Source organism: Cricetulus griseus, chromosome 2, assembly GCF_003668045.3.
Source record: "Cricetulus griseus strain 17A/GY chromosome 2, alternate assembly CriGri-PICRH-1.0, whole genome shotgun sequence".
Lineage (NCBI taxonomy): Eukaryota > Metazoa > Chordata > Mammalia > Rodentia > Cricetidae > Cricetulus > Cricetulus griseus.
Window position 1 is genome coordinate 99,126,402 of NC_048595.1, and position 13,318 is coordinate 99,139,719.

Consider the following 13,318-nt stretch of genomic DNA (forward strand, 5'->3'; position numbering starts at 1 on the left):
TGTAAACGTTATCTTCACAAACAACGATGTCAAAGAACTTAAAATGGCCTTGGAATGAATTCTTTTATAAAGGCAATTGAGGCAAGAAAACTATAGCAACCAACACAGGCCTACAAGATAAATGTTTAACAAACACGAACTTCATTGGTATGGACATTATTCATGAAGTTCAGTCAATCTATTGTATGATGTAATAGTCTTTTTGCTGGAAAACCTATTCATGGGAAATATTCACCAGTTTAGTATTCAAGCAAGCGCAATGCAGGGCATTCACACTGAATATGCAATCTCTACTTCCGATTCACTCACAATCACACAGAACAAGCTGAAAAGCACACCTTTCGTTTCCATTTGTGATGTTCAAATGTGAGGAGAGAGAAATTAATCAACAAAGATTAAGTTTTGGGGTCTAGAAGAAAGGCCGAGGCATTTTTCAATCTCACTATGGAGATTTGGTGGTCTGGTTCTACTTAATCAAGGTGGGTGAGCCTGAGGTACATTTTAAATTAAAGGTAGAGATGACTTAATCGATAGAAAACTGGAAGGTATTCAAGTAACATAATAAATAGAATAATTCACTATTTTCCAAGTATTTCCAATTCATTGTATCCAAAATACATGACAGAGCAGTAAGGTAGGCTCAGCCATGCCCATTCCATTTTATAGATCACAATTTAGAAGGTAGGCTTACTGATTGGTTAATAGGGAAAATACCTAGTCTTCAGCACTCTGCCTTTCACCATCATCCCAAAGAGTCATTCGCAAAGTGGCTCCAAAAACCATCAGCATCAGCACCATTCAGGAGCCTTTTGGAAATTCAAATGCTTAGTCCTGCCTGTGATTTGTTATATCAGACAATTGGGTTGGGGACTGGTAAGTTGTGTTTTAACAGGCCCACCTGGCAATTTTGACACATGTTGAAGTTTGAAAAGCACACTAGATCACAGGGCCCACAGACTACACATCAGTTCATACAAGCATTTGTTCAGTAGTTTCTATATGCCTAATATACAAGATTAGAAACAAGAAAACAGTGAAGAGAACAAAAGCTAGAGAAAACAGAATGATCACTAAATAAACAAATAAGTAAATAAAGGCTTTTAAAAAAGCAAATCATCAAAGATCGGTAAAGTCTAAAGCAGCTGTGTTTATAACATAATTAGCTGAGGTCTCAGAGAGGATATTAACAAGATACATGAATGGAATTCGTTTTAAGCTAATAGATATTGATAAATGCAACAGTCCCATAGATACATTAAAAGTTAAATCAAATGATTTCAATGGGCTTTTATTATTTAAAAATAAATAACAAACTTTACCTGAAGCATCTGTTGGAGAAGCAGAATGCTACTAGGAGAGAGCCACTTAGGAACATCGTATTTCCCTCTCTACAAAAAAAGCAAAGAAAACATTGAAGACGACTTAAGTGCAACCTGCCTTGCAGATATTCTAAGGCAGTAAGATGCATGCTAGAATTTGCTTCTATAGCTTTTAATACTTTACCAACTACAAGAATCAGTCAACACTGTCAGTAAGAACAACTCCCAGTTATTACCAGAAAATTTTACACACACACACACACACACACACAGGCTTAAGAATCTACACTATGATTACATGAACAGCAAAGAGAATACTACACTCATTTTGTATTGCCAAAGCAAACTGGAGTTGATCATTTTAGAGCAATTACCAGCTGACACAGTGAAGCAACAGCAAAACATATTTGATAGCAGGACATGTGGTTAAAATTAGGTCACAATGGACAGGGGATGAACTCAGTGGTAGAGTGTTTGCCTATCAAGTGTAAGGTCTTCAGTTTGGTATCCAGTCCCAAAACAAAAGAAAACAGGTCATTAACACACATGATGCAAACAAGGGGCAGAACTCTCGATCACTGAACAAACTGATAAACGTCAATTTATTTCTTTTTTACAACACTATCATTGTGTGAATATGTGCATGTGAATTCAGGCATATGTGTGACATGACGTGTGTAGAAACCAGAAAATAACTTTGTAGAGTCAGTTCTCTCCTTCCACCTTTGCAGTGGTTCTGGGGATGGAGCTCAGGTCATTAGGTCTCTGTGGTCATCAAGTGCTTTTACCCATCTTACCAGCCCTCTAAAAGCATTTCCTAAGGCAAACATCTTTTAAGGGAATGGAAGAGACTAAGGAGAGAAATACAACCTGGCTAACTGGGACATCATGGTCACTGTATCAGCAATCAAAGACAAAGCCAGGAGGATGTTAAACCTTAATTCAGGTCAGAATACCTTTTGATAGAACCTGCCACAAGTACCCTCTTTCCCAATTCTGGGGAAATGATATAATAATTTCTTGTAGCAGAGACCAAATTTCTTAATGATGCTAGACTAACGAGATAATTATTTGAGAAAACCTAAATAAGTTGAATGTGTAATTCATACCATGCATGAAAATTAACTTCACCCAAATTAAATGCAAATACAAAATTTTAAGAGTACTTAGAGAAAGCAGGAGAGATCAATTTGGAATTTTTTCCAGACACGACAGCAAAACCAAAAACTTTAATGAAAGACTATCATGACAAAACAAACATTTGACGTTTCTGAACAGCAAGACACTAACAAGATTAACAGCCATGGGGGGGGGGGACTTTCCTGTCTAGATGAAAGATTATGACACTTAATCACATAAAAGGCCTGCAAGTCACTAAGGTGCCTCCCCCGCCCAGTGAGTGGTGAAGCACTCTGCCAACCATCGGAGTCTAACCTCTCTTCAGCTCACACCCACATTCAACTCATCAGCACCCAGGCTGTGTTCAAAACACACCCAGTAACCTCATCTATGCCATGACAAGTCTCTTGGGAAACATCTAGACTGCACCACTGTCCCCTGAAGTCTAGTCTTCACTCACTACCACTAATAGTCTTTAAAAATAGTGGGGCAAATCATGTCACCTCACTACTCTGAGCTCCCCATGCACCCCCTCATCTCCATCAGGATGGTCTGTTTTCTTATGTCCATCTCACTTCTTGCTACCTCTCAAACTCATCTAATGTCTCACTCTCCCTAACCAAACTAATCACTCATGGAAACAGTTTGCCGTGGGGCCTCAGCACTCATGTTCCCTCTGCCGGCCATGCCCCTGCTAGGTGGCAGCAGAGTGTGTCTTCAGTGAAGACACCCTGCCCTGCCCATGTTCGCCACAGCACCCCACCCCACTCATTTCTATTTGCTTTACAGCCCTTATTTCTACTGTTTTCTATTTTATGCCCCACTACATTCAAAAACAAGCTCCTTAATATAGGATTTGCCATTCTGTTGACCTAGAATAGTGTCTGGCCCTTGTGTATATAAGGTGTTCAATTAACATTTTTTTGGCTAAAGAAAGGAGACAAGAAGCATGCATTCTAAAAGAAAACAGGTAAAGATATCTGACAGGACATTTAAATAGCCAATAAGCATAAAAGAATGTTCAACTAATTTAACAAAAAAATAATTTATGGGCTGGGAATGTAGCTCAGTTGGCAGAATAATTGCCTAACATGCACAAGACCCTGGGTTCAATCACTAGCACTGTATAAAACCAGGTGTAGTGACACTCACTGTAGACAGAATTTTCTGTCCCACCAGCCAGCTCCCAAATAACCACACAGAGACTTATTATTAATTATAAATGCCTGGCCAATAGCTTAGGCTTGTTACTAACTAGCTCTGGCAATTTAAATTAACCCATATTTCTTTACTTATGTTTTACCACGTGGCTTGATACCTTTCCTCAGTGTGGTATGTTCATTTTGCTTCTCCCCACATCTTCTGGGAACTCTGACTTCCTTCATCCCAGAGCTCTTGCCCTGTCCTCAAGTCCCACCTAACCTCTTCCTGCCTAACTATTGACCATCTAGCTCTTTATTAAACCAATGGGAGCAACATACAACAGTACAAATAGACTATTCCACAGCAACTCACTTGTAATCCTAGCAATTAAGACATGAGAGCAGGATGGAGTCCAAGATCTTCCTAAGCTACATTCAAGTCCAAGGTCAGCTTGGACTGCATGAGACCAGTCTCAAAAAACAATCAGTAGTCGGGGAGATATCTCAGTGGGTAAAAGCACTAGCCACACAAGCTGAGCAACCAGAATTCAATTCCAAAAGCCCATGTTTAAAAAAATCCTTATATGCACCTGTAATCCCAACCCTCCTACAAGGAGACAGATCACCCAGAAGCCAACAGGATAGCTAGCCTGAATTACACAGCACAACAGCAGAAACAATGAGAGACCCTGTCTCACCAAGGTGGAAAGCTCAAAACAAAAGTTGTCCTCTGACCTCCACAGATATACCTTCATACACATATACACACATGCATACACACAAAATAAGGAGACGTGGTGAGGCCCTGTCTCAAGGGAAAAGGGGCTGGAGAGATGGCCCAGCAATGAAGAGCACTGACTGTTATTATAAAGGATTCAAGTTCAGTTCCCTCAAGGTGTCTCACAACCATCTGTAACTTCAGTGCCAGGGGATCCAACACCCTCTTCTGACCTCTGTGGGCACAAGGCACACACAAAGTACATGAAAGTACATGAAAGCAAAGTACATGAAAGCAAAACTATCTACACATAAAATAAAATCTTTTAAAAAATTTAAGATATTGTTTTTATAACACTGACAAACATTTTTTGGTTTTCTAATGGGTGTCACTATATTGCCCAGAATAGCCAGGGCTCAAGTTATCTTCCTGCCTAAACCTGAATAGCTAAAACTAGAAGCACACATAAACTAACCGACTTTTAGATAGATGTAATACAAATAATAAAAACCCAAAGACAGATTTTGGGGTTCAAACTTCAAGCTGACTAGCTCTTACCTCTACCTATACTTAGACCAAAGGGGTGATCTTCAGACTGCTCCCGACTTCAGTGCTCCTCAGATTCTCTCAGACTGCTATGCTCTCCTCAATATGGCTAGCGACTAATTCTCTCATGAGACCCTTTGCCTCTTCCTTTTATACCTCTCAAATCCTGGTATTAAAGGCATTGTGATCCCAAGTGCTGAGATCACCTTTGTATAAGCTGTTTCTGTTTCAAACTGGATCAATTTCGTGTAGCTCAGGGTGGCCTTCAACTAACAGAGATCTGTCTACCTCTGTCTCCTGAGTCCTAAGATTAAGGTGTGTGCCACCACTGCCTGGTCTCTATAGTTAACCAGTGTGGCTGGCTTTGCATTCTGACACTTCAAGCAATCTTTATTAAACCATAATTTTGACACACACACACACACACACACACACACACACACACACACACACACACACACACTGTTACTAGAAAGAGTTCAGGACCAGGAATATTTATATAATCTGCTAGAGTGTAAGTTTTTCTGAAGATAATTTGCAAATATGTATTGAGACATTCAAAACTGTATATCCTTAATTCAGCAACTTCATTAATGTAATCTAAGCAAATAATTTGGCATACAAAAATGGAAGAATGGTATCATTTATTACACAACTGTTTGTAATACCATTAAAGAGCCTATGACCAAGTCCAAAGGGCCTCCCACCCTGCAGAAAGCCACAGTAAAATAAATTCCTGAGTAAGGACTCTTAAGTTAGAAATGTAGTCCAGGGAGATACAAGCAGGCACAGAAAGAAAGCCAGAGCCAGTTGTAAAGGAGGAGATTCTGAGAATCCATACACTAGTAAGAATCCATACACTAGTAAGAATGTAACAGAAGTCAATCCAGCATACAAGTTGGGGACAAGTAATAGGTCATTCAAAGTCATAAACTACATGGTAGATGTGGTGGCACAGGCCTTTAATTCCAGCACTTGGGGAGCAGAGGCAGGCAGATCTCTGTGAGTTCAAGGCCAGTCTGGAGTACATAATGAGTTCCTGGCCAGCAAGGGCTATACATAGTGAGACCATGTCTCAAAAAAAAAGAAACAGACAAACTATATGGCAGGCCGGTTTTCTATTATGTTGAAGAAGTAACCAGAGTTCTACAGTTTTCATTCCATTTCTCTTCACTCTTCAATGTGACGCAGAGAGCCCACTCATTTACACCTTGCTAGGGAGGGTCTTACTGCTTGCCTGAGTTAGAAACTGACCCAGTCTGTTTCCGGCTAATAAATTTTTCCCTACCGGCATTTCCCTATAGCCAACTGAACCCCAATGTGAAGGCTCAGTGCTATCTGGCCCCAATACTTATCCCAAGGAGGGAGGGATTTAGATGCTACTGCCAACTCTCTAGTAGCTGAGTACTTCATAACTCTCAACAAAGAGGCTTCTCCCTAGCCTCCCCAAGAACTGGATTTGTGCTCACTCTCAGCAAACTGACCATCTGCCTGTCTCTCAGAAGCTTCAGTTTGCTCCTGCCAAGGTCCCACAGAAAGAAGAGTTGGACCTGCCTACCTTCGGGTCAAAGGGTCACAGTCTACCTGAGTTTCAGGTCAGAACTTTGCATGTTATATTACTCACTGGTCAGACTCCATGAATGCTGAGTGCCCCACCCCGTGCTAACTGCTGCAGACTTTTGCTGCTTACTGCCTGACCTGCTCTATATTGGGCTGGTGCCTATCCCAACTGTGTGAGAGTAAATCAGTTGTGTTAAGCCACCATCCTCAAGTTCTTGGCTATAGCAGCACTAAGCAAGTTCTACAGCTTCGGTTAAGGTCTTACCACCTCAGCTGCTACTCTCCCACCAGCTTCCCAAGGAGAAGTCTGGTTCCAGGTTCCCAGCTTTTCTGATACTCCAAAACAGGCACATAACTACCAAAGTAAAATGTTATAATGTTATGCCCTTAAACTACATCCAAAAGAAAGAAAAAGAAAAACAAAGAAATGGAAAAGGAAAGAAAGAAGGAAGAAGGAAGGAAGGAAGGAAGGAAGGAAGGAAGGAAGGAAGGAAGAAAGGAAAGAAAGAAAACAAACAAAAAAAAACTCTCTTAGCTAAAAGTAGGAATACTCCAAATGACAAGTACCACCACACCCACCCAGCATGAGGAACTTTTTAGTAGATGCCGTGTGCTCATCTCGAGTGTGCAGGGTCAGAGGACACTCTGGCCTCTAGTAAGTACAGGACATAAATGCTGCTGTACACCCAGTGCTACAGAACTCTACCACCTACACCAAAGAATGGTCTGGTCCCAGATATCAACAACAGAGCCAAGGTTAACAAACACTGTTGCAGAGCAAAATGTTTTAAATGGCTAGAAAAGGAGCAGAGAGGGAGGCAGGGCTTCTTCCACTGTGCTATGCTGTAAGGTCAAAGGAAGCCTACAAGTACACAGAGGGGGTGATTGAAATGGTAAAATATACATCCAAAGACCAAACAGAAAAGACCTCAGGGAACAATACCGCTGAGGAGGGGCATCTCCACATAAGGCTCTGTGCCAGTCAGGGCTGTGCCCCTTCACCCTGCTTCTTTATTTAAAGGATGATTACCTTGCAAATGAGAACAAGAGCAACAGCGGGCGGAAGCCAAGGAGGAGAAGGATGAGAAAGATCTATGTGCTAAGAATAATACTGGGAATTCTAGCAGCCTTGAAATTGTTCATTTTGCACATGGTACTAAGAAAGGCAGGCAGTCTCTGCAACACACAATGACAGCAACATAGCCAACTATATAAAAATTATAAAAATATAATCTCATAAAGAGCCAATTTATTCGGTTCCTTTAAATTTGAAAGTAACAACTGATAAGCAATTTTACCTTCAGGCTATCCAACTTTGACTTCTAAATTACATAGACTATTCTAATATTTGTGTACCAGAACTGAAGTATGGTCATGCTTGTCTTCAAATACAGTGATAGCAAATGAATAGGTGACTTTAATAAGATTAATGCAGAATCTCTAAGTAATCATGCTGAAAATTACAGTTCAGCATTTTGGTTAAAATAGCCAACAAATGCAAAAAATAAACGAAGCCTGCCTCTTGAATAAGTTACACAGTGCGTCAAATACTGCTGGGCTTTTCAGTCAAGCCAATAACTGAGGGCGGTAATAGTCCCAAGTGAGAATTTTTAGAACATTCTAGGCAGATACATACTGTATGCAAGTGATACGACACCTTAATTAGATTCAACCAGCAGACTGTATTACACTGCGACTCGGAACAATAGTTCTGAGCCAAGATTACAATAAATTTCAAAATCTATAATGTGTGAAATTAAATTCTACAATAATGCATAAAAATCCTAATTTGAATCAATTTTCAACTTGCAAATACATGAAAAACTAAAAAATGAAATTCAGAGTAGGAGAAACAAAGAATACACAGTATTAGTAAATAATATTAATTAGGAAGGCCAAATTCTATCGAACAAGGATTAAACGTTTTCTACTACATTCATGACATTGCAAAGTCACTCAATTTGCCAAAAATAAAACCTTGGATTTTACTATATTAGGGACGAACACTTTCATATTACTTTAAGGTAAGTTCCAGCCCCCAAAGATTTATTCAAGATCCACTAGTGCACTCAAATAAATATACCGATTAAGCAATATTAATTAATTAATAGTATCAATGCCACATCTGCCACATTCTGAATGTGAATTTGCAGAAACAGCAAAGAAAAGCAAACATCATAGTAGTTTAAGGTCCAGACAGGCAAAATTACAGTATATCTCACAGCCAAGTGAGTAAATTAAGAGCATCATGGACCTAATGTAACTTGGTTTCCAGAGACTATGAACAATTACTAGTTTTATAAAAATCTTGGTAGTTTGGATAGGATTCGGCCTAAAACTGAATACACAAACACTAGGGTAAGCCTGTACTGTTCAGTGTATTTTTCCTGCTATCTTCCTCTTTTATTAAATGCAAATAAGTGTGCACATGAGCTATTTGTCTGTTTTACTGTGCAGCCTGACACCAGAACTGGTGATTTTGGTGGCCCACTGAGCTGCTCTTTCTACAATGGCTTTGGGATTCCTGGAGGAAAACTGAGTAATCTCAACAAAGTTAAGACTCTAGTTCCATCAAGCCACCAGGAACATCTGGAAACCACTGGATAGCATGAGCTTTACTCTCTCAACTCCCCAATAACCAGCACTAAGAGCATCAAGATGCAGACCTTGGACCTTCCACACTGTTGCCAGTGCTGCTTTGCTTCCACCAGGTGTATTTAATTTCACTACAGTAGTCCAACTGGTACCAGACAAACATTTTGTTCCTCTTTTTGACAATCTTGAGCTTCACAAGAAGTCTGAGGACAACCATGATGCAGAGTAAGAGATGCATGACACCTCCAAAAACCAATGCCAAAAAAGAGTTCCTTTGGTGGGAGGGGTCACAGGATTTCATGAAGCCCAGGATGGCCTTAAATTCACTATATAGCCTAAAATGACCTTGAATTCCTGATACCCCTGCCTCTACCTATCAAGTACTGGGATCACAGGCACATGCCACCACTCCCAGTTTATATAATGCTAAGAATAGAACTCAGGATCTCATGAATGCTAGGTAAGCACTCTACCTAGTGAACTACATCTCCAGTGCTTTTTTGCTTTGTCTTTTTTTTTTTTTTTTTTTTGAAGACAGGATCATATGTAGTCCAGGCTGACTTGAACTTACTATGTAACTGAGGATAGCCTTGCACTCCTGATCCTCTTGCCTCCACCTCCTAAGGGTTAGAATTACATGTGCCACCACCACATGCCCTGCCCATTCAGTTTTTAACAATTAAGAAATATTAAATGGCACAATGCCAACTGGCAGTGGTAGTTATTATTACATGACAGAAGAATCAGCATTCAAAATTGCAACGTAACAGTAACAAAAACAAGAGTCAAAGAATTCAGAGCTACAGAGAGTTGGAAAGGACCCTAGAAATCACTGATTACTGGAATGCTATAACAATACTGATGAACAAAACCAGAATTAGTCAGAATGCAATGCTATTCAGTCAGTGGAAAAGCTAATGCATAACAACGCCTATGGAGAACTAGAGAAGTGAACTTGTAACCATGGTAAACCTGCAAACAAGGGATGCCTGGGAACATTCTGGTCAATAGGTGCAAACATTAGCATCAGGTGGGTGTCATGTCTCCTCTTGGTGCCTGTGGTTCTTGTAGACTAGCAAATACAGAGCTGAGAAATTGTGACTCAGTTATGAGGAAGGGCTCTGGGCTTGGGTAGCCAGAAGACCCTGAGGAAGTTATCGAAGTCTCTACCTTCACTTCCTCCACTACAGAAGGAAACAGTAACAGCAAAGTGTCCTCCTTAACAGAACCTGGCAAATCAACACAGTTCCCAAATGCCAACTGTTATTCTTGTTACAAAAGAGTAAGCTACACATGCAGCATTTTCTTTTTTCTTGGGCAACCATGTGCCAGCTAAACAAAGACTTGCAGCCTACAAGTCAGAAGGCTCCATGGCCTTGGAGGAAAGGGGGAGGAGGAAAACAAAACTTCAACAAAAAGCCCAACATGCATGCTATATACACAAAGATTTCAGCACAACTCAAAAACAGAGAATCCTTTTTCTGTACACCTACAGAAACTCACGACTGGCTGGTAGTCACTTCCCCATTCTCCACATCAGCTCACTAAAAATGTACTATCCTATCTATACAAGTTCAACAACACATTAATCTTGCCAGGGATTGGTGGCACATATCTTTAATCCCAGCACTCGGGAAGCAGAGGCAGGTGAATCTCTGTGAGTTCCAGGCCAGCCTGGTCTACAGAGTAAGTTCCAGGACAGCCTCCAAAGCAATAAAAAGAAACCTAGTCTCGAAAAACCAAAAAGAAAAAAAAAAAACCATTAACCATACTGTCTCTATTACAGGGTCTGAGGATTATTCTACATAGCAAAATCACATTAACAAAACACAAGGGAGAAAAATAAGTTATCATCTAAACTGATATAGAAAAACATATAGCAAAACTTAATACCACTCCATAAAAGCACCTGACAAAGTAGAAATAGACAAGAACTACCTCAACATAATGAAAGCCTAAGGTTAACATCATATGCTGCCGGGCGTTGGTGGCGCACACCTTTAATCCCAGCACTCGGGAGGCAGAGGCAGGCGGATCTCTGTGGGTTCGAGGCCAGCCTGGTCTCCAGAGCGAGTGCCAGGATAGGCTCCAAAGCCACAGAGAAACCCTGTCTCGAAAAACCAAAAAAAAAAAACCCATCATATGCCACAGCAAAATCCCTCTAAGAGTAACAAAGAGCCGAATGTGGTGACTCTGCCTATAACCTCAGCATCCAGAACTGAGTGAGGCAGGACTACGGGGATTAAGGCCAGCCTGGGCTACAGAGTGAATTCCAGAACAACCTGGAATATAGTATGAGACACCACCTCAAAAATACAAACTTGGGCTGGATATGGTGGTGTATGCCTTTAAGCCTAGTACACAGGCAGGCAGAGCTCTGTAAATTTGAGGCAAGCCTGGTCTACACAGCAAGCTAGCAAAGGCTACATAGTAAAACCCTTTCCCAAAAACATAAATCTCAGTCTCAGTCTCAGTCTCAGTCTCAGTCTCAGTCTCAGTCTCAGTCTCAGTCTCTCTCTCTCTCTCTCTCTCTCTCTCTCTCTCTCTCTCTCTCTCCTCTCTCTCTCTCTCTCTCTCACACACACACACACACAAACACACACACAAAAAAAAAAAAAAAAAAAAAAAAAAAAAAACTGGGGCCAGTGAGATGGCTTAGCTAGTAGGGAAAGGTGCTTGCCAAGCCTAACAACTCAAGTTCAATCCCCAGGACCGACATAATACAAAAAACAATTCCCACAAGTTGTTTTCTGACCTCCACACATATACAGTGGCACCACCCCCAAACAAGCATATAAATGAAATTTAAAAACAAAGATTTGAGATCAGCCTGAGCTCTATAAGACCCAGTATTTATATATTGAAGGGGGGGGGGGGCTGGAGAGATGGTTCAGCAGTTAAGAGCACTGACTGTTCTTCCAGAGGACCTGGGTCCAATTCCCAGCACCTACATTGTGGCTCCCAACTGTCTGTAACTCCAGTTCCAGAGGATCCAACACCCTCACACAGACATACACACTGGGGAAAAAAAAACCACTTCTATTCATCACAGTAAGGGAAGTACTAGCCAGAACAAGTAGGCAACCAAGAAGAAGAGTTTTACGTGATTCAAAATCTCCCTTCCACGCTGGACCTCCCTTCTGGTCATTCCGCTCTGCTTCCTGTCCATGCTGTGCACTACCAAACCATGCTCTCCTGACCGTGACAGATTAAGACATCAAACTGAACGAAATACATTTCTTCTACACAAACTGCTAGGTCATACATACATTCTGTCACAGTTTGAAAGAGTTTGCATACATGGGGGAGGGCCTGGGCCCAGCCCCAAATGATGAGACAGACTTTAATAATCCCCCATGGGAGGTCTCACCCTCCCTGAGGAGTGAATGAGGGGTTGGGGGGGTGTCAGTGGGGGAGGATGAGAGGGAGGGGAACAGGGATTGATATGTAAAATAAGATTGTTTCTAATTTAAATAAAAAATATTTTTTAAAAAAAGTTTGCAGAACCGGGGTAGGAATAGCTTAAAATGCTGTGAGAAGAGTTTAATCCAGACAACGACAGTAGATGCTTGAGGCTGACAATGGAGAAAGGTGACGCCACAAGAAATTGTACCACTGACCATTCATGTTAAATTCTGGCAAAGAATTCACCCATATTTTATTTATATCCCAAGATGTTGATGAGGCTGAATTTAGAAGGAATAGCCTATTAAGGATATTTCAAGATAGCACAGCATCCAAACTGTAGCATGGTCACTGCTGGCTGGTATTCGCCAGTTTAATGGCAAGAAGCAGGAGCAAAATCAGGGCAGAGGTATTTGGAAAATGTATAGTTTGACCAGAAAAGGACAATTTGAAGTTGTAGACAAGGAAGGCATGAATATTAAGAGACTGGAACTATTAAAAACTCTCATTCCAGGGGCTGAAGAAATAGTTCAGTGGTTTAGAGGACTTGCTCTTGCAGAGGACTTGGTTTTGATTCCTACAGCCAAATAGCGGCTCACAACCATCTAAGAATCTGAAGCTTTCTTACCTCTGCAGACACCAAGCATGCATGTCAGGCATACAAGTAAAATATTCATACACATAAAGTAAATCTAGAATAATTAACTCAGTTCAAGAAACTGCAAAAATGATGAATTATTGATAAACAGTATTGGATAAGCAGCTAATCTGACAAAGAAATGTTGAACCTCTAGAAAGTATTCTAGATCAGAGAAGACTAAGGAAAATGAAGGAATCTAAAATACCAAAAGGACATTAGAGAAAGTATGCTGAAATCCAAATAAAATAGTTTAGTTAATGGTAATGAACGGCAT

At 40.7% G+C, this 13,318-nt stretch overlaps 1 protein-coding gene across 2 annotated transcripts in view; it reads right to left on the reverse strand.

Annotated features, from left to right (window-relative positions):
* Positions 1 to 13,318, reverse strand: part of Melk (maternal embryonic leucine zipper kinase) — a 66,994-nt gene that overhangs the window by 31,740 nt on the left and 21,936 nt on the right. For both annotated transcript variants that reach the window (XM_027403198.2, XM_027403197.2), the window contains one exon: positions 1,320 to 1,388. In XM_027403198.2, coding sequence (XP_027258999.1) covers positions 1,320 to 1,388 — 69 coding nt within the window. The remainder of the gene's footprint in view (positions 1 to 1,319; positions 1,389 to 13,318) is intronic.